The 25,748-nt window shown below is 36.1% G+C and overlaps 1 protein-coding gene across 3 annotated transcripts in view; it reads left to right on the forward strand.

Annotated features, from left to right (window-relative positions):
* Positions 1–25,748, forward strand: part of PRKN (parkin RBR E3 ubiquitin protein ligase) — a 689,640-nt gene that overhangs the window by 577,380 nt on the left and 86,512 nt on the right. For 2 of the 3 annotated variants that reach the window (XM_064708670.1, XM_064708669.1), the window contains exon 9: positions 1,208–1,357. The exons of the other annotated variant lie outside the window; for it this stretch is intronic. In XM_064708670.1, the coding sequence (XP_064564740.1) occupies positions 1,208–1,357 (150 nt within the window). The remainder of the gene's footprint in view (positions 1–1,207; positions 1,358–25,748) is intronic. 3 annotated transcript variants of the gene reach the window in all.

Below are 25,748 nucleotides of genomic sequence, written 5' to 3' on the forward strand. Positions count from 1 at the left end.
TGGAGAGGGGTGTGGATTGGAGAAAGAATTTTTTGTTTGCCATCCTCCCAAAAAAGGGAACAGGATTTTCATGAGCCATTATGGGATAAAATCTTATGAAGCACTAAATATTGTTGTGAGTGCTGTAACATAAAGTTCTGTTTTGTTTTTTTAGCACACCATAAAGTCTACTCACGGAGAAAATTCATACCTACTCCCTTCCTCTTTGGCCTTTTGGATTTACCTGTTTTCTTTGGGGTTGTTAGGACCAAATGCTTTCATTTATTTCCCTCCACAGTAGAGCAGATTTATAGGTGAATCTGAAGCCTGGTTCACAGTGGTTATACAGCCACTGGTGTGGAACTGCACCAACACAGAACCCTAGAGTGGATGTGATTTACATGTGCACAGCATGATTTGTACTAGCTCAGCTATCTCTGGCTGAAAGCAGGTTAAATTAGACATGGGAAAGTTATTGCAGTGACATCAGTCATTTTAGAGCAGGCATTTTTGTCAATGAGAATACACTGAGCATGTTACTTAATATTGCTGTGTGTCAGTGTCCCCCATCATTAAAATTAAGGCATTTCCATGGCCTTTTAGGCTATCAGGGTGGAATTAAATGAAAATTGAAAAAACTAAAGAAAATTTCATGGGTGACACAGGAAAAAATACACCTAGTATTGAAATGAATTCATATTAGAGAGTTATTATGCTGATCAGTTTAATGATCAGCTTGCTTTTAAAATACAGTTGTCTAGGAAAATTTTTACAGCCCTTAAGGTCTAAAACATTACACTATTTCTAGCTATAGATCCCTAAAGGGTGTTTTTTTGTGTGTTCTCTTCAATCTGTATACAGCATTTATAATTTCTCTGTTGGAATATTTTTATTTTGTTTACAATAATTTTTATAGTAATGTAAGTCCATTTGATGTTACTTACAGAAACAGTCTGCTGTTTTCTTGATTTTAATATCCCACACTGTCTTCTGGTGGTGCAAATGGCTGTGACCCAGGAAATGATGCACATGATGTGAGCTGGAGCAGAGTGACACCCCATTTAATAACACTGCAAAGTTTTAGACTTTTGACAAATAACCTGAACTTAGTATGTGAGACATTAGGACAATTGACTGGATTACATGGAATAGAGACAAACTCAAAGATTTGGGTGTTTTCTTTGCATGCTGCCAGGATTTACAACCAGTGTGTTGTGTTGTGTTGCAGTACAACCGGTACCAGCGCTACGGGGCCGAGGAGTGCGTGCTGCAGATGGGAGGAGTGCTGTGTCCCACCCCCGGCTGTGGGGCAGGGCTGCTTCCCGAGCCAGGCCTGAGGAGAGTCCTGTGTGAGCCAGGCAATGGAATAGGCTGTGGAGTAAGAACCTGCATTTTCCTCCTAGTGCTGTGGGAAATAATTGATGCTGCACAACGAATGCTAAGACAAAGCGTGAAAATGTGGTTGGCTTTTTTATCTTTCATTGGCTCTGAATTGCCCTTCCCACCGGGGTGGGATAATGCTGCTCACCAAACAATTTAAATATAGCACAGTGGCTTAGGAATGATGACTTCATCATGGAGAATGTGTCCATTCCATAATTCTTTGCTTTATTTGGTTTAAGAAGTTGTTGAATAGTTACAGTAAGAAATTGAACTGTGCAAATGAAAATCCAAATGCACTCTGACTTTCTTCTCCTAGAACTCAGCAGAAATGAACAGGATCTTAAGCAAACCATTCATTATCATATTAATTTTTTTTACAGAAAAAGGAGAGATAGAATAGCCTGTTTGTGACATTGTAGCAATATTTCTTGTGCACGTTAAAATACAGGATGAAAAGAAATATAGAAATATATTTGTTTACTTATGTTTGTTTTAAGCAAGGGGAACGAACAATTAATGGTGGATTTGTGGAAAGCAAAATCAGATGAAACTTGAAAATACTTTTGCTAAGAAATCACATCATATGGGCCATCGACATTTTTGCAGTAGAATAAGCAAGTACTTGACAAGAATCAAGCTTTGGGGGAAATAGATGTACATAGAGATAAATCTATATATAAAAGAACCTATTAAATGTTCTGTCCAGGTGACTAACTGGTGTTTGCACTATGTGAGTCTTTCCATGGTTGGCATTACAGCAGAATTCCACACATACTATGAGAGAAGATAAAATATCTATATTTGTAAAATACTAGGGTACTCTTTCTGCTTTTTTTCTTGTGGAAAATGCACTTTTTATTGCAGTTTTGATACTGCCCAAACGGATGCCGTGGAAGAATAATAGTTTGGTGAACTAGGAAGTCGCAGTAACTTGTCTTCTTTGAGTAGGTTAGCATCTGTCGACCTTGGTAAGACTTCCTATCTGTCCATGCAGTGGTGCATGTGAAACAGAGTGCTGCCCAAATTCCCTGAGCAGACATGGGGCTATAAAATAAAGCAAATTCTGGGAAAGTAATAAGAAACATGACTGCATAAACAAAAGGGAATGCCTCTGGATTAACTATTAGGAATTGATTAAAAGATATAAAATCACATATAATTTTTATTCAGGTCTCTGCCTGGAAGTGGTGAAAATAACACTGTATTTTGCAGCTTCATTCATCATCATTCTGAATCTGCAAATGCTGTGTAAATAAAGTGTACGTAGCGTAAAGGATTGATATATTGCCTGGTTTAGCAAACTGCTCTGTTTCCTTCTAAGGACTCTGTGCTTGGTAGTGATCAGATCTGCAGCCTTGAGTGTAAGCTCACCCTTTGTTTTGAATTATGTGATGTCTTGAACATTACAGAGTACAATTCACTTAGGCTGAAATGAGAAGCAGGAGACTGGTCCGGAAGCCAAATTTTGGTAACATTAAGGTCCTTCCTCAGAATCCATAATGGAACAGAGTAAAAATATATGCCTTTGGATCTTTCTTTTCACCCTAAAAAATGGTAACCTCAAGGAGGATTTGTCACAGACTTCCTGTGGTAAGGGTCCTAGCACTGAAGTCAAATGCTGGCAATAAAGTTGGATGAAGGTAAAGATCCACCTGCAAGGACACCAAGACAGTTAGAAAAACTATTTATTTTTACTCTATTTTATGAAGTCATGTTCAGTGTTTTCTATTCTTAAACTGTTCTCCCAGTGGTTTCTCCCAGTCAAAACCTGACCTTTTTCAGTATGAAGGCCTTCCACTAATTTTTATGGAATCCAGGAAGATCCATTTTAGAGCTCAGTACTGCCTCATGAGTATGCATGTGATTTACAAGCTCAAAGAAAGGGCCAAGATGAGAATGCCCCTATTACCCATCCAAAAAAAGGACTACAAAAGATGTCTTGCATTATTTAACCTGTACAGCTTAGATTAGAAATACATTCCTTGCTGAAGCTGGTGAGCAAAGAAATAAGGAAAGTAATGTGAATCTGGAGATTCTTTTTGAATGTCTACATCATTCTTTAGGCTGTACTTTGGTTATGTAGAGTCTGTTTTGGGGTGTTTGAACCTCTGTCTTTGGTTAAATTTAATATTGATAACAGCAGAAGTTATATCCAGCATCACTGGTCTGTTAGTCACACAAAAGCCCTTGCAGAGAAATAGGTGCCTATTGAACAAAACAAATTGGTTGTTCAGGTCTGTATTGGTATGTTAGGGTGGCTAACAACTGTCAAGTAGCTGAGGATTTTGATTTGCTGATGAAATTACCCTGGGGAGAGAGGAAGGGCAGGCAGTCAAGAGAAAGTCAAGACAGTGAATGAGAAGGGATTTCAGCAACCATTTTAGAAAAGTAAAGAAACCAAAAAGAGAATAAGGTAGCCACCAGGGAATGAAGCAAAATAAATATTCCAATATTCAGAGAGATAACCATGTGAGGCAGTCCCAAACATGTAAGGACTATGACCAAAACTGAAGGAACAATGAGAAATAAACAGGTGACTGAGCCAGGCTAGCATGCAGACATTTTTGATTCCTCATTTTCTTACTTGTTACATGGAATGAGAAACTAGAATCTCTTTTGCAGAGGAACTGCCATTGGTATCAAAGGTAAATGTGAATCTCCAGGAGAGTGCATATAATTTGCTAAAAGGGCCTTTGGTAAAGTTAAAAGATGGATTTTGCTTTGTCTCCGGAAATTTGGAAACAGCAACATGCAGGGCCTAGAAACAGTTTGGGAAATGCCTACACAGAACTGTACCAAAAAGATGAGGAAAGAGGTTTAAATATAAGCATTCCCATATGTACCCTCTGCAGTCAGGCACTGCTATCTATTCAGACTTTGAGAGAAAAAAAATAACAAGACAAAAGGTTTATTTTGACTGAATAGAAACATGCAGATATCCTTTTAATGATTATGGATAGTCCTCACCTAAAGCCATATTGTGGTACCACTGACTGACTCTACTGATGTCTAATCTTTCATATTTTTTATTATTCACCATAAACTTATTAATTGATTTACTAAGATATTAACATTATACACTATTCTACCTCCATTACTATGCATCAGACTTATGTTACTAACTTCTATTGCTCAGCTATAAAATCCTGACATATTTAATACTAGAAAACAGCAACAAAACATAGTAGATGTTGTACCAGCTGGCCTAGGTAGAGAAAAAGCTGTGGTAAACAAGACATACAAAAGCTTTATGAATAAAACATTTTTGTCTTGTTTTACATTATATTGGCATATTATTTACTACACATTAAAGAAGCTTGGAGTTAAAAACAGGTTAGAATGGATTTTTGGAAGGGACAATACGACTTGTTTCTTAAGAAGTGTGCCTTGCTTTCTACACGTACAGCTCAGTTGCCTTGTAAAGCATTCCTTGTCAATATATTTCAGTGGGATAACTGACTGATGTGTAACTGCATCCCAGATTTTGCTCCACAATGTTGTTGTGCAGCAACAATGGTAAATGTTTTGCAGCAGGCAGTATCAGTTGACCTATCCCTTGGAATGGAGTGAGAAGGGAGATACAGGATAGTGGAGACAGAGCCTCTGCTGGTCTTTTCCGCTTGAGTTTATTCATTCCTAGCATAGCATATATAAGCATGAAGAAGAATGTATTTCCACAGATTGGCTGTTGTTTGATTATCCCTGGCTGGGAGACTGGACTCTTGAAGGTCCATTGAGGTCCTGACATCACTCTAAACTATACTAAGGTCTGGGTGACAATTTTAAAGATCTTAGGAATAAGCTGTGTTAATTGATATTTTATTGTTCTTCTTTGAGATCCCTTAATATGAAACTCCAATCTGCAAGGGGTACTCAAATGGAGTGTATTAAATGTGCAAAGAAAAGTAAATTTTATAGTTTTGCAAAGGCAGCACAAAATTTGGAGTTATTTAATCTCTTTTACTGTTCCATAAACATAGTGCATTGAAGAACATGAAGAGATGTGTTCCCATCTAGGACAGGTGAAATTTTAAGGCTGCAGACTATAAGAGGCCCCTGAAAAAAATCAATAGATATAAATACCATGTCTTCCTTATAAATAGAATTCCTAGGCTGTTGTATTACATAAAACAAAATCCCTAAGGCAATTTCACTCTACCCAGCAATTTTTTCTCATTGATTTCTTCTTGCATTCTTCTTCCATGGCCAAGGAAGCACATGTCAAAAGCAATTGCACCATATTTGTAGGATTAATAATTGTCTGCCTTTTCAGTAAGCTTAATAGAATAGAGGACACTAAAATAGTTACATGAGAAGTGCAATACATATTCCTGTTGTTTGCAAAGTTGGGGGATTTTGTGATTCATCATCGTGCACTCATGCATGTCCTAGCAGACGCATTTCATCTTCAGTAATGTCTTTGTAAAACCCAGTGATTCACGTGTAGGCAAACCCCAAACAATTGGGGAAAGTCTTTTGTTTTGAGGAGACAAATCTGAATTATAAAATTTCCAAGCAATGAGTTCTTATCCACTTCTGATAATTCAAATAATGATTTTGTTAGTCGTGTATGTCCTTCTAAACTTCTGGAGTAGAGTTAATTTAGGCTTTTATATGCCAGTTGAAGTGCTACGTGAATGCACCTATACTTCCTCTGGAATCTGAACCAGCTTGCAAATACTGTTTCATATATGTGAAAGTGCGCAAGAGTTTTCAAAGTAAAAAACAGTTTCCACATCTGGAAGTTAAAAAATCTTTTATTGCGAAGTTCAGTTTTAATGCAATGCATTGTCATGATCAACATGGATTTTCTCAAATTCCTCTCCCTCTTGAGTCTGGTTTTATCATGTTATTCCATTTATAATATCTGATCAAAATGTTTAAAAGTCTGACTAACCTCAAAGACTTTATTTTCAAACAAAGATGTAGGTATAAATGTGTGGTTCAGGACTTGTACTTTGTTTCTCTGTTGGTAGGACCAGGAGAATATTCAATGTATCTAAAGAGAAAATAGGCAACTTTTAAAATAATTTGAGATATAAAGATAGTCAAGATGAGTAGTGGTAATTCAAGACAACCTTTGAAGGTACTGGCACTGAAAAAATCTTTTCAATTTTATAATCAGATGAATAAAAGGTCATGGGTGAAAAAGGGCTGTTTGTACAATGATCTGGATTTTTCCCTTAGTTTTAAGATGGAAATGGAAGTTGAAGCAGAAGCAGAAAATAGAGGCTCCACAGTTTTGAAAAACAGAGGAATAATGCAGAAAACAAGACCTTGAGACCCCTATGTCATTTGCAAAACAGTAAAATGGAAATAGGAGATTGCTGCTATCTAGTAGCCGTCACAAAACTGAAGGGTTACTCCTTGTTATTACATTTCAGGTATCTGTCCTTGTTCCGTATGTCATTAAATTTTTGCTTTTAAGAGAATTCACCAGAAAGGTGTGACCATGGAAAAGGCAATAGTTGAAGATATTGCTGCGATTAAGAAACCAACTCACAGCAGGAGTGTTTCATAATATTGTATAGGGAGTGTTTTCAATGGGAATGAAAATGAGACAGACATTTTCCATTATTGCTAAATGTTGAGTTGCTAGCACTGTGGCTCAAGCTCTAAGCAGTAATCATGCATTGCTTTCTTCTATTGAGTGGGCACTCTAGCCTTTAGAAAGTGGAATTCCATCTTGTTGACACATTATGCTTCAGTAGCTGAGCACACTGTTCAATTGCTAAAATATGACAGGCTGACCAGAATTTTTTGGATTTGTGGGGGGTTTTTTTGGTACTATTTTACATTGGTTAAAAATAACTGTAAAAGCATGGCACTTTTTAAGATGTAGAATGTTAATGTTTTAATGAAGTGTTTACCCCAGAATTGCACTGTGCAATTAACCAGCTATGTATTGCTGCCAAGGTGCATTATTTCCATTGCCCGTGTCTTACAGCACAGGGCAATTCATTGATCTGATATGAAACTCAGCTGTTAGCACTGAGTGGATAAAGCAATCTAGAGAATGTTTCCATTTTTAATAATATGGACTAATTCACAGGACTAGCAAAAGAAAATAAATACTTTTTATACAGAAAACAAATCAATTGCTTGCACTTGGGTTAATAGTAAAAAAATAACTGCTTTTTCCTTTACATCTCAAATCATGAAATACTAGCTAGAAAAATACAGTTAGAAAATATGCGAGTGTCTTCCATTCTACGTGAGCTAAAACTGAAATTTTATTAGTTTCATCTGCTAGATGTCCAGAATATTATGGGATGACTCATATCATATGATAAAATTCTGTATCCCTTGATTTATGTAGGTTATAGCTTTTACCTGACTTCTGCATCATGCAGACATCTGGAAGATGGCTTTGTACTTACACATTGCAAATTGAAAGTGCAGTGTCTTCAGTTGTTTTTGCTTGACTTATTGTTTTGTGGTCTACCTGGTAAAATTTAAAATAATTTACAATCTGTCATATGTGTTCTATGACAGGTTCAAGGAAGCAGAGAAAAGAGGTAGCTACCCAAAAAGAAGCTGGAAGATTATGTTCTTTGTACTATAGAGATATCACAGTAAGAATAACACTGTATTTGCGTCAGGGAAATTGTATTAGAGAAAACTAGGATAAAATCAAATTCTTACTTGTAAAGATAAGTCAAAACTGGGCACACAGACCCAGGAACTAGAGAGGATAAAACTGATGTCTGTGAATGTAAACCAGCTCAGACTGGGATTTGCAACAATTGTTTTGCAGAGGATAAATGCTCCCAATTCAACCAATTTGTCTGAAACAGGAATGAGCTAAAGTTGCAATCATTTGAGACCCATTTTAAATTGAGGGGTGAGATAAAATAGCAGGTGGGTTTAAAAATCACATCAGCAGTTGATTTTAGGATTTATCAGCTAACTCTTAGTCCTTGTAAACTGTTAGATCAAACAATCCCCTGAAATGATGCTAGGGATTTTCATATTAGGGATACCAAAGTGGGATTTGGGATACAAATTAGAGATACTCAACTTTGTCACTTGTTCAGTACTTAGATTCCAGAGCCAAAGATGCCTGGGCTTCCATTTTCTTCACCTGTGGAAAGAGAAGAGCATTTTACAGTAGATCCAACGCAAAAATGTGCATAATTTAATATCCATAGCTTGCTCTAAACTGATTTTAGCTCATAGATGTGAAAAAATACCTCCAAAAAAAAGTACCTTCTCTGGAGAGATTTCTGCTTTTAGGAGCCCGTTGAGTGAATCATGTTGTCATGCTCAGGTCAGGATAAATTGATCACTGAATTTGAAGGAAAGTCAAAATTTACTCTCAGGGCTTATTGTCAGAGACTTGATATTCTGTGCCAGAGTTGGTGGACAAGCTAAATATCAGCTGCAAGAATTTCAGGGGCATTTCTCACCTAGAAATTCTTTGTTATTTGAAGAGCCACAGGCTTTGATGACATCTTTGTCTATTTTGGACTATGCCTGTGGCACAGCACAGTTTAGTCTCTTGACGACTGAAGTGCTCTTGTCTAATTAAAGTAATTGGGCTCCATGTAGCAGGATCTGGGTGATGTTTAATGGCTTATGATGCTCAGGAGATTATATTAGATGAACTCATAATTCTATCTAGTCTTAAGTATAATGGAAGTTTATGACTGGAGAGAACTTGCAACTACTTTTTTCTTACTACTCCTCTCCTCTTCAGTGAAGTGCCTAGAACTATGTGTGACAGTCAGGGGACAATGTATTATCATGAGGCCCATCAGAAAAGACATGGGGTGCAAAAATCAGAAAGAAGGAAAAATAAACTGTTAATGGGATTTGCCGATTAATTCTGCATGTACAAAAAACAGAGCTCTGTATTCTGTCTTCATACTTCACTGACATACAGGATAAGATTATTCTCCCTCATTTGATGGAAAGAAACACTTTGCACATGATAGAAAATTGTAGTCATTTTAAATCAACCTGTATTTTCTTCAGCTAGCAGATGAAAAAGTTCTGGTTATAGTAGCCTGTCCCAGGCCACAAGAGGTGCCTGAGCTTTCTTGCTTATATATCCTGACTGCAGTTTCATAATCAGTAAGACAAGTGCAAATGAATTTGTAAATTATCAAAACTAGGTGTTAGTGGAAGATCTTATATGAATAAACAGATCTATCACTGAATCACTGGAGAGGGAACAATAATGCAATCAGGACAGGATATGCTGCTTGAGAATGGCAGCCACCAAGAGCAGGATTCTAATTGTGCAAGAAGCTTATTTGAGCAATTTTCTAAAAGATTTCTGTATTTGAACAGGAAAGAGAAATATGGGCTGAATGCAGGAAATCACTTATAAATGAAAAGGAAAATAAATATGAATCAAATAAGCCTATTTATTGCCTTTTATATGAAGTTTCATATGAAGACCTCCTGAGGCACTTAGGATTGTATTATTACATTATTGTAAAAAAGCAGGAGGTGCTTAATCAATGCAAAATGATGGAGTAAAAAGCTAGGACCAGAACAATAAGACTTAGATTAAAATAAATCTATTGATTGGCATTTTCAGCTTAGCCAGGATAAAAATTCAAAGTTCTGAATGCTAAAGAAGAATTTTCCTCATTATGTGGCTGGTATAATTCTAGCCTGTAGCCCAACTCAGAAGTAAATCACAAAATTCATATCATAAGCAGTTCACGCAGATACTGAAAAACCATGTCTTTCTACTGCTTTTGTGGCACTTGTAATCTTCATGTTGTTGGATGTCAGAGTAAAAAGTGTAGTAGAGATTTGGGAGTTAAGTCTATTTGGTGTAAGCACAAATGTGAAAAATGGTAGTTTGTGTCAGTTTGGACCTTACAAATAATGACACTTTTTTTTACTAAAAGGACTACTCCCGATTAAAAATGTGTGCAAGTTTTTGTATTTCTTTGTTAGCTGATCAAAGAAATGCCCAAAGAGTGTCTTTCTCAACTTTACTTTGACTCTGCAAATGTATAAAATCTCTGTTGGTCAGCCACACTGTTGGTTCATTTTTGTATGACTACAGCACCATTTTTCATATGGAGGGCATAAAATGGCAGCTTACCAGGACTCTGAAAGTCTTTGTGATAAAAAAAGGAACAGCAGAAAATGAAGAGTACAAGCGTACCATAGGGATGGTATTGTGCACTGACATTTTCCTGAAGAATATTTCTTTTGCGATGACAAACAAGATACTGTGCAAAGCTTCCCAGTGCTCCTCTTGGGTTTACAGTTATACAGGGTTCCTCACTGGATCTTTCAGGAAAAGCTTTTTCAAACACATTACACTTACAATAGTTTGTTGGTGGAATGAAGCAAAGCTACTCCTTGTCCTTTCACCAGTACAAGAGAAATATTTATTTTTCATTGCATTACTTTGTTGCAATTACATTGTTGCATTACTTCTATGTACTATAGAGGATCCAGATTGACTGGATACTATAATGCATCTCTCTGGGCTATGCTCCATAAAGAGTGGGATGAAACTGGTATTAAAAATATTTAAAGTATAGCTAAATGTAGTTCTCATACAAAAAATTAATACCTTTTTAAAATAAAATTAAGTAGAACAGAGTTATTCTGAGATCAATTCCCTCACCACTAGCATTTCAGTAAGCTATTTAATAATGATGTCACATGCAAAACTTAATTATTTCAAAACCATTTCAAAGAGATGGCAAAGCCACTATTCCACAATCAAAGCTGATTTTGAAGTGCTGAAACAAAGCTGATTTTCAATTATCAGAGTCAAAAAAAAAAAGCATCTGAAAACTGTCCTGATTGCTGCAAAACTGCTGTCTTTTTAAGTTGGATAACTGAAAACAAATAGATAATGCTTGTGAAATTTCAAACAAAAATCCCCTTCTAACAAAGCATAAAAAAACACTCAGCCTGAAAGAGAATATCTGGGAAAAGTTATAAGCTTCTGACAGTGAGTTTAGAATAGAAGTTGCTTCTCAACTTTAACAATTGCATTAAGGTCACTAAGCTATAAAAAAGGAAGTAAAGAAAATGTTGCAAAGTCAAGGGCAAAGTATGAAAATAAAATAAAATGAAAATATAATGACCAAATTAAATAAAAGATATCCCTTACACAGTAATAACATTCAGAATGAAAAGCAAGGACATAGATTTGGAGAACAGTGACCAACTGTAATTCAGTGAGAAATAATAGAAAACCAGAATGCAGTATGTGCCCATAAAATCTCATGAGAGAGAGAAGTAAAAATTTCAATAAGGATAATAAAATATGTCTTTGAATGGAGGCCTTGACTAAGGGCAGAAAATCATGGGTGGATAACCAAGACTCAGTTAACTCCATTTTATCTTTATATTTCACAAAAATAATTCATGCCACTTTTTTTTTTTCCAAAAGCTCTGACATTATATTGGCTGACAATCACTACCATGATAGCAAATCTATTCTACTGACACTTATAAAGAATAAGTGAAGGGATAAAGAGAAAGGCTTAAAGGTACTGGTGGCTCACTTATTGAGACTAAATTAAATGAGCAGTAAAATAAGCTGGTAAAACTGGGCCTTGTTTTCCTTAAGAAATATCAAATAGCAGTATGAAGTTTTGTATATAGCTCTGTCATTTTTATGCCAGTGAAAATGCTCACGTATGTGAAATCAAATAATGACATTGATAAGTCTCTTATGCACACCTGAAATTGTTGTACTCAAAAATATTGAATTTCAGACCACGTCTAAAGCTAGTGTTTTTATTAAATATAGTCAATATAGTCTGCAAACAAAAAACAGTTATGAGGCATGTTCTACAACATTCTCATATATAAAGAAAGCATTGTTTTCTACTTACTTTTCTCTTCAAATTAAAGTTAATGTAATTTTTTTTTTTTTTGGGGGGGAACTTCCTGTAGATCTCTTAAACATGCTTTTTGAAATTCCTTAGTTTTTATGTAAGGATACTTTTGTTAAAATCTAATTGAGCAACATAATTCTGAAAAAAACAAAATAGGTGAATAGTTGGATATACCTGTTGTTGGCATAGACTTTCAGTGAGATTTGACCTAAATCAGAAAGCTGAAAACTTAAAAACCACCAGGAGAATAAAACCGAAATGTACAAGTTCCCTCTGAAGATGGAGGAGGAGTAAATAGGACAGTGAGGGCAGCCTTTAGGTGAGGTGTGAGAAGACAAGGTGGGAACTCACTGATTACTCAAAACTCTCACCGACGCAGCACCAATATATTCACTCCTTTTACTTGACTTAAAGAGGGAGAAGTTGCTCCTCCATTTTGTGGGAACAGCCTGGAAGGAGACAGGAACATTAACTTGCCTTCTCTGCTGGGAGCTGTGACTTTCTGTGAGGTGGTACCACACATTAAGTTGGTTGTTTGACCCCCAGGAAGCAGATTGAGATGAAGAACACTAGATAGTAAGAGGGATGGGTTCTCCAGAGATCCCAAGCAGGGTATGAAAATGCATACTCTATAAGGAAAACCTAGAATTTATTACATCCTTGGCTGGGTGGCTCTGGCATAAAGGAATAAAAGCTGAGGTGAGAGTATGTGTGCCATGGCTGCGTATATTCAGAATTATGGGAAAGTACCTGCCACACCTTTGTAGGAATGAACAGGGAATTGGGATGGTTACAGTAACCTGAGCCAGTGGGTGACATCCCTGTCCATGGCAGGGGGATTGCACATAGGTGATGTTCAGTGTCTGCCCCAAGGCTCCCCATTCCCTGATATCATGGGTGTGTGTGGAAGGTGTGGAAGTTGCAGTGCACGGGTGTGAAGGGAGCAGGGGTGACTGCAGGTGTGTACAGAGTGAGGGGATTGTTAAGTGGGTGAAGGCTTCACAAAGATGATGTGTAAGCATCAGTTGTATAAAGAGCGACCTAGCTACACCATGATATTTTACATGAGTTCCTGGTCATTCCAGATTTTTTTTGTGAATGTATATTGATTAGATACCAGATTTTGTGTTTGCCAGTATCTACAGGTATCATACTTTTAAATCCTTTTATGCTCACAGGAAGGTTTTCTGGGCCTGAAATATTTACCTAAATTTATTTGGGAAAATGTTTTTAAAATGTTTTGGATTTGGAGATGGGAAAAAATGTGGCTGCCAAACAGTAGCATTGCTCTAAGCTAGAAACCCACTATATCCTGCTATGAGAGGAGTGACAACAACTAGTAATTGGTGAGCTAGATAAATCAAAGAGGAAATAAACTGTACAATAAATGTACAATGCAATAATAGCTTTTATATGCTGCTGTGGTTCTCACCAGTGGTGTTTTCATAAAATGCATCACAAGCTTTCAGTGTTCAGGGAAACACATTAGTGTTTTTGAATTGTTTTTATTATAAGCCATGCAAATAGTGTTTGTCCCAGTGGGGTGTGACATTAATTATTAGCAAAAGATCTCTTGCATGATTTCAGTCCACACAGAATGAACAGTTCAGTCTATATTTTCAGAGTGTGACATATAACTATTCAAAACTGCATTAAAAACCATTTAACCCATGCAGAGTATTCCTGCTGAAGAGGCGACACATGGCAGAAATAAATTGCCCTAATAACATTTGCAAAAGTTTTGTGGTTGCAAAAATGTTATCAGTGGAATTCAAACATACTCCCCTTCATTATGCTTCAGAAAAAAACTGTATTTAAATTCTTTCATATGAATGACCAGTGGTCAACTCCTGAAATATAAAAAGGATGAATCTTTTAGAGACAGATTTTTCTAGAATAAGTCCCCTAGACAAAAGCAAACAAAAAAATCAGTCAGACAAAACATACTTCTGGAAGCTACGCAAGAGGAAAACAGTGACTCCTGAAAGGCAGGAATAAGCATTCTTGTCTAACTAATAAGAAATCAATTCTAAGCAGAAAAGGGAGCTGATAAGTCAGTAATGAAATCATAAAGTCACAATGGTAAATTATCTTAATGTAAAGGAAGAATAGGAAGGGTAAGATGAGGCCAACTTGCTTGAACAATTAATGTTTTTATGACCTGAAAAGCAAGAAAAAATGAATGCAAAATGTAAGCAGGTTGTATCATTTTGTACAGCTAGAAAACAGAAGAAACACAGGGGCAGTCAGAAAGTGCAAGTATGAAATAAAATATTTTTAATAGAAAGTCTACCAAATAGTGTTCAGAAGGCTTTCCATAAAGAAGTAAGAGAAACACTAGCATGAAAGATAAGGAAGCTTTTGGTTGAGAGGAATCTGTATCATTAAAATGCTTCAAGAAGGCAAAAGTGTTTATCTTTAAATCTAAATTTAAAAGGTCATGCCTGCTTAGATGGTTAGCAGAACTAAAACCAGTAAAACAGAATTTAAAATACCAACTATAGTGGAGAAAGGACAGCATACAGACACATTTTTGAATGCGCTTCACTTGATGAAATTTTTTCTTGGAGGAATGGCTGAAGAAAATCCAGAATACTAATTATCGCCTGTAAGAATAGGGTAAGAAAGATTTTGCAAAAGGCAAAAGTATGAAATCTATGTCTAAAAAGAGAAAAAACCACCATCATCTGAGATTTACAGACAAGTGGTTTTAACTTAAATTCCTGGGGATAAAATGTAGCAAATAATTTAACTATAGTAATAAGAAAGAGGACAGGAGAATAAAGTTTCAGAAAGTGTGGACCTATCAAGAGTTTATCACATCAATCTAATTTACTTTGCCAGAGTAACGGGACTTGTGGGTAGGAGAGAGGTTGGTCTTGTTTTCTGTATTGAATTCATCAAAACTTCTCACATTTTTTCATTTAAAATTCAGAAAGGTGAACTTGGAATACAAGACTAGATGATCATTTCATTAGGTGTGTGTATAATTACTTGGAAAGCTGTGTATAGATGATTTATCAGCATTTCACAATTAAAGCAGAGAATTGCTTCAAATCTGTCCTGAGGTTGATAGATTTTAATATTTTCTCAGATGCCTTGAAGAGTGATTATGAAGTAAGGTTATTAATTTTGCATAGTATATGTAGCAGGGGGACAGAAAACAGTTTGGAATTCAATAGCAGTTCAGTAAGAATAAATGTAAAGTTTCTTATGTAGACAAGTACAAACAACTGTATTTTAAGAGGAAAAAATGCATAGAGAGACAGCAACAGGGCAAAAGTTGTTCTGGGAGCACAAGATGATCTTAAATCAGCAGTGTGGTAGTATAGAAAGGAAAAATTCTGGAATCCAAAATAACACAGCAAGGGATCAAGAACAGCCCTGATTTCTTTTCTGATGTTATTGTTCAGTTGAGGAAGGAAGATGTCCATTTTAACATGCTTCTTATCCAAACAAGGGCCTTTTTTTCTGGCCTTTTCCCATTCCACTTGATTTGGAAGTTAAATTGCTGAGATGTGCCATCAACAATTTCTTCATGGCTGCTTGACTTCTTTGCTGTAGAAGTACTGAGTCCCAAACAAAAGCCAGCTGAAACAGATAAAATCTAATAAGTGCAGTATTGCAGAATGCCTCTATGCTGTCAGCGACTAGCACACATAAACCTAAGGAGAGCTCATACCCACAGAGTCTGTCTAAATACTGCTTTACAGAAAGCCTGTCCTAGCTCAGAGTCACATTAGTTCTTTCACCTCTCTTGTGAGTTCCCACTGCCAGCATTTGATTAGATAATCCTTTTTCCTTCAAATAGCTAGCTGCTGATGAAATGGCACTGCTGATGCTTTATGATAACACAGAATAAACTAGCCGCCGTGTATAAAATCACTGTAGACATTTTATGAGGAAAGAAACATTGAACTTAACCTTTAAAAAAGAAATCTATCTAGTTCACACAGTCCAGTTTCAGAGCTCTGAAATGTTTGATCCATATCCCAGTTCTTTGAACAGTCTGGAAATGACACAGGGAAGTCTGCTCTGTAACTGGTCCCATTCAGGAGCTGATTCGTTTGAAAACGTTCATGGAAATTGTGGGATTTGAGACATAGCATTGTGTAAATGGCAGGAAATTGTCCATCTGCCTGTTCTTTTTTTCTCATAACAAAGGTCATTCACATTTTGTGCCACATAAATCTTGCAATTATTTTATTGTATTTCCCCTTGACTGCATATTAAAGCATGAAGGCAAGTCATCGTCGCTGAACTCCAGCAACCTTTTTATGCATGATAGTTCTTCAGTGCTATTTTCTCCTCTGTCCTTTGGACCAACTTGTTACTTGTAGGTGTCTTTCTCAGATTTGAAGATGCATAGCTGTGTTCTGGTCTGTGTGTAGGTGCGTGTGGGTTTTCCATGCCTTGAATCTATCATTTGTCTTGTGGTTTCACCCTTCCTTCCTTACCAAATTCTATAAAAAACGCATTTGAGATAAAGCCTCCAGAGCTGTTATCAAGCAAGTATTTCAGTTTGTCTTTTCCAGGTATCTTCAACTAATTCTGTTTTAAAACAGAAAAATCATGTCAATTTTTGAGCAAAATTTCATCTTTATCTTAAATCTTTTGAGAACAGTTAGATTCATTTAAATCCCTCCATATTTTATTTGTAGTTTATTGGGTCTTCAGGATTTAGCTATTCATGTAGCATTTCTATTTCTTGTGTGTATGTGTTCTTTTATCTTTCTTTGTATATGGTTTATTTTCTCACCTCGTACAATCCTCTGAAATGCAGCACTTGCCTCAAGTCTTATTACTGTTTTTAAATAACTCTGTTCCTGCTGCATTCATTTCTACAAATTTTTTTTCCACAGTTTCCCCATTTTATCTCTTTGTTAAGATTTAGCTGTAAATTTATATGGAGAACAATACCTGTGTACACACTTCAGCAGAAGTTGCAGATTGGAATAATTGCAAGCACCTGAGAGGTATTATTCATTTAAAGGAACTCCTGTAGTATAACTGTGTTCTCTATGGCATTTTACCAGTGATATTTTTATTTTATGAATAGCATAATCCTTTTCGTAGACCCTCCTTTTATTTTGGAATTCAATGAACAGTTGCAATGACATTTTTTCTTTGGTTTTTTTATGTATTGCTGCTTTTCAGACTTCTGTAGCTAAACCTTTCTATTTGAATATGTGGAAAGATGAGTAGGGAAAAGTATTAGGTTTTTCATATCTGAGTTTCCTTCTCATGTGAAGTTTATTCAAAATAGTCTCTTAAACCTGGTAAAATAAAATTGACAATCAAGTTCAGTCACACCATTTATTTAATCTGTTTTTATATTAAAAGTATAGGAGTTTATGCCATAGCCAAAGGGAAGTTATCATAAATGGAAGTTGAAGAAATATTTGAATGACAGCATTCAGAATAGAAAATGTCATTTTTCAAAGTTTCTTCAAAAATTTAAGGTGTCTTTGCATACATGATACCTGTAAACAGTTGATATAAATTGCACAGAAATATTAAGAGCAGAAAAACCCCTTTATCTTACTGGTACCAGAACAACTAATCTCATTATAAGCTAGAAGTATATTTAGGAATTGAGTAAAATTTTTAGGTTTCATATTGACTCATACATTTGATTGTGCCTAGAAAAGCATATTAAAGCATTAATTTTTCTCAAAAATCTGAAAATATTTTCATTTGGTATTGAAAGCATGGTTGTGTGGCTTGCAAGCAATATGCCTATAATATAAACTTAGCTTCTGAAAATAATTGTTATTAATATTTAATGGCATTATTATGTCACGTTATGATTATTTCTGATGTAGTAGTTGTGATTGGTATTTTAAATCTGAATCGTCAAGCAAATGGCAAAAGCTAATGGGGATTTTTGCTGGGAGTTATCTTTTCCCCTAAGATCACTTTTAGCATTGGCTACTTTCATTCTTCTGGCCGGCTGTCTGCTTTGTTTGATATGCTAAGCAGTTCATGGAAGTTCCAATTTCTTTGTAATGGTAGCACCTCCTGGCAGGTAGTTTTTCACTCAGCTGAGCAGCGTCTTTTCTAGGGAGTGATTAACTGTTCATATATGGCCTTCTTTAGATCTGATATCTCAGGACAAGTTTTGGAAAACTTCCTCCCTTTGTACTCTTTTAAACTTGAAAATATCGTATGGTGAAGAAAGGTGAAAATGGGCATTAAAAAGCCTACCTTGCATTTTGATTTATAGCTAATATGTTTATCAAAGTAGCAAATCCTACCCTTTCAGACCACGACAGGCAGAGTCAGATGAAGCAAGTAGGTTATCCAGTTCAATTTCACCAGCGTGTAGCCCAGTTTAGCTGCAGCTGTCATGTCTTTAGAACTTGTACTTAACTGCTTAGCATTTGATTGTGGATCAAGGAATTGAAATCAGTGACCTGCTAAGTGTGCAGTCAATGAGATTAAAGGGCAGGACTGGAATAACTTCACAAGTTAACATTCTGGTTTTATGCATACAAGCAAGCTCTATAAACAGCTACAGAGAGATAAGAATGGCACAAGATCATTCCACTGAAATACTATTCATTAAATTTAAAATTCCTGATTGACATTATTAGAAAAATTCTGTAAGTGTTTCTTAAAAATTGTCTGAATTATTTCATTTTTCAATGTGGGCCTGTCAGCAAAGGAAAGTGCAAGATTTTTTACTGATGTCGTGACTTGCTCCATCACAAATTTGGAGTAAGTGAGTACCGCTTTGATTTGCTTACTCAGAGAGTTGTTTCATTCCATGTGCTTTGAAACAAGGGTGAAAAAGACTTGGCAGTATCAGCTGTGTGGTGTTGTCTGTCATATATAGTGTCATTTTAAATGTGAAGATTAGTCAAGATTCAGGAAAATGGTTGTTGCTGCTTGTCCTAGAATGTTTTAACAAGCAACTGCTTGGTTTTGTTATACAAAAAGACAATTTGAAGAAGAACTGAGCAGAGCTCAGAGAATATAAAGCAAATATCTAGACATTTCCCTACCAAGAAGGAAGTTGTTAGCTTTTATGACATAATTTCACAGGTGGTTAACTGTATAGCTTCTAATATTTGGATGGGTTTTTTTTAATTATTATTGCTCTCATATTCTTCTTAATGCTTTGGGTCTTGGGGAGAGGGGGGTTTCTTCCAGTCACTGCTTCCACAAACCTGTATTCTCACTCTACCCAACATCAATTTAAAGTTAGAGAGCCCTGTCTGACACCATCTAACACATGTGACACGTGAGAGACCAGAAACGGCTTCCTGCAGGAAGAGCCAGGGAATCCCATTTTTAGCATCGCAGTCAATAATTGTCTACATCCTCTTTCTTCTCAAGAGACTGCACAGGTCTCTTGCATCATATCATGGCTCTGCAATGGACTTGCAATGTACAAAGCCACCAGAACATCCAGCCTTCTATTTTCTTGTTTTAAATAAGAAAATTGTAAGAACTATAGAGAATTGTAGTCAAAAGGGTCCCCTGTCCAATTGCACTCCTGACAAAAGTGTTTGACCCCCCCTGCAGCTGCTGGTTTTGTCAGAGTAGAGGTTATCAAGACATCCTAGAGTTGCTTCTGGAACTGGTGAGTTGCAAACCAAATAATGATGCTGTTTCTGTTTGTCCCACCTGCATAGGGAGCACAGAGGCACCAGTCAGAGGAGATACCCTGGAGCAGGTCCCCTGAAGGCAGAGGACAAAACTTACCCTCAGCACTTCTCTTAAACCCCATGCTCACTGAGAAAATTTGAAGTGGTCTATCTAGTGTGGGTCAAGCCTTTCTCAGGGAGCAGATCTCCCTGTCATGTCCTCCTGATCCTGGTTAGATGTCTGGACACATGATGTAACTCCACACCTGCACCAAGGAGCACGCAGTGCTGTTCACAGGGGAACATTTTCAGAACATTTGGCTTCACTGCTGATGGAAATGTTTTAAATATCAGAGTATTTGTGAGAGAGAGTTGATCAGGGAATACTTTTTCTAAAGCATCCTTGATCAAGATATCTAGATAAGGAGTCATAACTTTCCTTTATCATAGAGGAAACACTTCTGTTTTCCATTTAAGACACACATTTGTTCACTCCCTTTCTCTTATAGTCACCCTTAAGTCCCTTCCAACCACCTAAATGTTTGACTTCCTTCTGAAACTGCCTTTTAAGGCACTCTGACTGTAATGCCGCTTAATCCCAAAACATCTTCCTCAGACTTTGAGGATGTTTTCTTCCTAAAGAAATTCTTCCTGAATCCTAGTCAGATTCAGAAAAAGTCTTGTTTTCCCCTTCATCAGATGATTCCACTATTTATCCCTCTCTTCCCAAATACATTCAAACAATCATTGTTTCACAAAACTAATTAAGCCTTACAGGAAAGCATGTGCTGGTAACCCAGGGAATTCCCAATCCTTGTTTCCATATAGTTGTAGAGACTTTGCCCCACTACAGCACACACTGTTTTCAAAGTATGAGAAGTTCATGTTATTCTCTCCTAAAAATTTGCTGCAGATTGCAATGAAGACTGGATTCTTCAAAATAAAAGCATGATTTACAGATTTTAAAAGCATCCACGATCAGAAAGTACATACTAAAAGTTTCTGAGCTCTTCCTGTTTATTAACAGGAAGTGTTATCCTGTTATGCTAGACAGCTGTCTGAACTGGCTACATTTTTGTTTTGAAATTTGCCTCCACCTGAAAATGAAATGCCTGCCTATTGTTATTCCTGTCTCCTCAAGGTTTTCTCTCTCTTCTTTCCCTGCAAATTTTGCTGCAGTTCTCTAGAGAAATGAAAGGCCTTTGAATTGAAACTGATGCTCCTAGACAGTGCAATGCTGTTGTCATCTGTGCATTTACATTTTCCATTCTCCTTGGCTTGGCTATTTACTAGAAATACCAGCTTTCTATAGCCTTAAGACAGAAAGAATGTCTTACACTGTGTACTTCTAGAAGCTGTTCCAATGCCCTGTAGGGCATCCTAACTGTTGTCCTAAATTGAGATGACAGTGTTGCTCATATTAAATTGCCTTCTTGCTTGGCTTGGCATGCTGGGATCCATATCTATTAAGGCAGGAGTGTCCAAATGTCCTGCTAGGAAAGCAATTTGTTCCTCAGTAGGGTGTCAGGAAAGCAGCTGGTCTAAGAAACTATCAGAGGTGATCTTAGGGGCAAGTTGTGTTTTTCTTGATTTAATGGAAATTTTTACTGATCCATCTCCTTGCCTGTCCCCACAACTTGTCAACAGGGCAGCACATATCCGTCTTCAGCCATCTCCTTTGCTTCCCTACAAGCCTGTCATAACTCTCTTGTGGAGAGACAGGCTTTCACACAGCCTGAGCCTCATAATAGACACTTCGACAACAGAAGACATGTTATTAATGGATTTTTTTTTAACGCCCTACAGAGACACAATTTCAGAAAATTCTTGCTAAGTACCAGTTTTTAAACCTCCACTTAGAGAGAGAGACTCTTACAAACTGAGGTTTATTTTTGTCCCTCTTCTCTTTTTGCACACGTACCATAAAATGCATTTAACCCCTTGAATAGCTTTTATCAGTTTGCCTTTTTTTTCATTTATATTCTAGATTAGATTTTAAGTCAACTAATGAAAGAGAAATGTGAGTTTTCTGGAGTCTCATTCAACGGCTTATTAATGTTAATGTATGTTAGCTTTTGTTTGAGAGAATTATAATGGTGCTGACTACATTTATGAAGCTAGACTATGGTAATAATTTTCTGGTGATCTTAAGACAAGCAGAGTACCAGTAGGGTGTGACAGCCTATATCTTTATGTCTGTAGCTGCACCACAACATAAGTACAACATGAGCTGTATGATACAATTTGGTAATAAATAAGGGGTCTGCATGGTAAAGCAGACTTATGAATTACGTCTTCTTTAAAAGTGCTTAAGGGCTACACATAACTGTAGCAAACCTCCCTTAGAGACCATTATTGTTATGTCATAGCAAAAAATCAGAAGTTCTGTCAACAAATTTTGGAATAAGGAGCATGTAAATGGTCAGTGAGAGCTAAAATAATTTTCTTTCTAAGATGCAACAAAATAGTTTGAACTCTCAATGTAATGAGATACACTAAAGAAAATAGCCTTAACCTTAACTTACTGAATTGTTCCTCAGTGCTTCCAGATGTCTCTTAGGACTGCAAAAGCTACATCATTTTTCAGAAGGAAGCTGCTAAGAAATAGTTTATAAGCATTAAATGGGTTGTCAGGATAACCCACTAGGATATGCCCAGGATATGACAACTATTTTTTTTTTACTTTAAACGGCCACTTACAAAATATGTATTATGAAATACACCAGTGAGGCTTCTAAATACTTCTCTACTACCTGTTTTTTATTCTCAGTGTCTTTCTGAAGGTTTTGAAATTGGAAGCTCAAAAATTAATTAAGTTTTAACTTCCAGAGTTGACATGGTCATTGAAAATGTAAATGCTAGTATTGACCTGAACACTGTTTTTCCTGATATCAGTGGGAAAGTTTTGCTTGATTTTACTAAGATTATAGCTGATATCATCATGTGAAACTCTCATAGACCTTCAGCCTGTAGCTCAGCAAAATAGATAATGTTGTGCAAGATAGGAAGGACCTTTATTTTGGTAAGGAAGAATGAAAAGTTAATTTTATAATTTAATCAGTTTGAGAAACTCTTTTAAAAGCACCATGTCATCTCCCTAAAGTCCCTAGCATTAACTCATCATTATTTAATCCATAAAATACAATTTTTGTATGTGAAAGGCTGTGGTAGTTAATTTTTGAAGCACAGAAAAATGGATTTAAATGTGATTTTTTTGTTTTAACTTTTTTTCAGATAATTTAGAGATTTTTTGGTTCATTTTAACAGACATTTTTTCACAGCAGTGTCTTTTTTCTTAATTTGCCATGTATTTTCCATAGTGAGAAAAATAGAAGAAGCCAAAAATTATCTAATATATCATTTAATTTATAGGTTGTTGTATTTTTAAGCACTTTATTTTGGATGTTGATATGAACATTACAAGACTGGGGTTTTGCCAGCATTTACCTGCTGTCCCTTGAGGGAATCCTGTCATCTCCATGGTCTGGATCTAGAATTAATATTTTGACACGGCTTGATCTCAGATTTAGCTGACTCACAGCTATCTCAAAATTATTTTTTACAGGTTGTTTTTGAAGTTGTTTTCCAAATACTGACAGATGTTTTTTTTCATTCTCTCTGCCGATAGATGCTGTGATGTAATACCGTTGACTATATCATTCATCCTACAATTTCCAATTTTCATCTGTATTCTTTGGCTAGGCATCTTCTTTGTGTCAATAATTTGTATAATACTTAGGGCACTATGGCTCCTAAACCCAAAAGTTGTGCTTAATGAATTAAGAATTATAGGCATATGTGACTATGTAACTGAATGTTTGTAAGTTTACATTTCCCTCTTACATGTAAGATTTACCAGTGGATGCACTTATAAAACAGCAAACTTTACAGAAAGACGAGAAAACAAATAATAACTGATGTTTTTAAATGTGACAAAAATATCAGGTAGTTTTGGGCCTTCACCTACTGGGCCATAAATGATTTTACTTGTAAAGTAATAAGAAAAGGAAAACACACCAGAAATAGTTTAATGTAAATATTATGAGGGAGGTTTTCTTCCATGAACTGAGGTGAAGGATATATGTGCCTATTTTAGTCACAAGGAAAAAAAAACAAGAACTCTATGTCTCCAGCAGGTTCCCAGTTTATAGTTCCACCCTGAATTACGTTTACTCCCTAAATGATGTTCCTGCACCACAACATGTTGCACATTTTTCATCATTTTTGAATTTTATTATAAATATTATTCAGGTTCTAGATATAGACTTTATACCATCCAGACCATTATTTATATCTCACATCTTATTGGAATATATGACAAATGATTCCATATTGGAAATACACTGAATCCATATGGACCTGAAAAACGCATACCATTATTTGAAATACACTTTCTGTGTCTTTTGTCCTGTGCTAATTACATTGTTTCATGCATTTTTCATTAATGTATTGGCATTGAAACTCTATTAAGAAGGAACAGAATGAGATTGATTTAATGGTGTCAAGGTGACAGTAACCTAAAAGAGAAGTTCTTGGAGATAACAACTTGAGGGGGTGGGATGCAGGTGGGCAAGTCTGTAGATATTTCCAATATGCATGCTCTTATTTACTTGCTATTGTGTTTAGATCAATGTTTACATACCACATATACCTAAAAAATCATCACAATACAAAGAACTCAGGAACTGAATATGATTGACTTCGAGTACTCCATAGCTTTTGATGGAAATTACTCCTGACTTGATTTTATGTTTGCCTTTACAAATTAATGGAATAGAAGAGAAGCTGAAACAGTCCCGGCTGTCTTCTTAACTCCCCTGTTGATCTCTTTATACTAATCCATCCATTCACAGCAGTAAAACTGGATTAATCAGATTAGCACTAGGGAAAGTCAATTTAAGATAAAGTAGGCTCACTGAAAGTCTAGTATGTCTGAGATTGGCCCAGAAGTGACTGGGTCATGGTTTGGTAGAACATAAAATCACCTTTTCTCCTTGTCCACAGCTATGTCAACCCTGATCAGAAGCTGGATAAGAATTAAGAAAGTTCTCTGCTAATTTGCTTCTCCAGTGGACCTTCTTGCTCTTGTCTTTGGAAATGCTTAAGGCAGTATACAGCTGAGCATAGACTTGTTCTTCATTATACACAGAAAAAAGTTTAAGGTGTTTTGCTTTTGAAGGGATGAAATAGAGAATATGAAAGTAGGAAATCTTAGTTTAGTTTCTTAGTTTTTAATCTGAGGACAGCTTAGTTTCCAAACTAAAGTGATGTGAGAGTGTACGTGAGAAGAAGTAGCACAGAGATATTTGTCAAACAAATCTAAGTTTCAAGTCTGAAAGAGAAAAAAAAAAAGTGGAAAATTTAGACATTTTTCAGGTTTTTGATAAATCCTCTTGCATACCTTGTACGCAAACGGTACCCTTTCACAGAATTTCCATATTTCTGGAAATCTCATTTTCAATAGACCTACTGACAGTGCTAATTCTGCTGATTCATACATATTATGCAAGTGACTTTTTTTTTTCAATTTATTAAGGCTTTTTAATTTAGCCATTTGATTTCTCAGAGTTGAAATGCTGCTCTTTTTAAATGGGCTCATTATGAACATATTGTATGGCATTAATAATATCCTCAGTATTCTCAGATGAATCCTCTTGCTTTCCTACATCTTTCTTATTGTTCTTTTATTTCCAGTCTCCTACATAGAAACAAGGAGTATGGGCTGTGTTTAAACAGTAGACCAGAGATAAGCAGATGTGCAGAGAAAGATATCTCAGTGTCTGAAATGTGACATTTCATTATGTAAGTCTGTATCATTGAAAGACAATAATAATTCCTACAATAAATGTAGTAATGCATGTACGTCTTCATTCATTCTTGTTCCTTGTAAATTCCTATTGAAATGTCACCAGAATGCTCTCCCAATAGTGTTGACTTTTGAACAGTGAATCTCATCACTGACCGC

Source organism: Zonotrichia leucophrys, chromosome 3 (assembly GCF_028769735.1).
Source record: "Zonotrichia leucophrys gambelii isolate GWCS_2022_RI chromosome 3, RI_Zleu_2.0, whole genome shotgun sequence".
In the NCBI taxonomy this organism is placed as follows: domain Eukaryota; kingdom Metazoa; phylum Chordata; class Aves; order Passeriformes; family Passerellidae; genus Zonotrichia; species Zonotrichia leucophrys.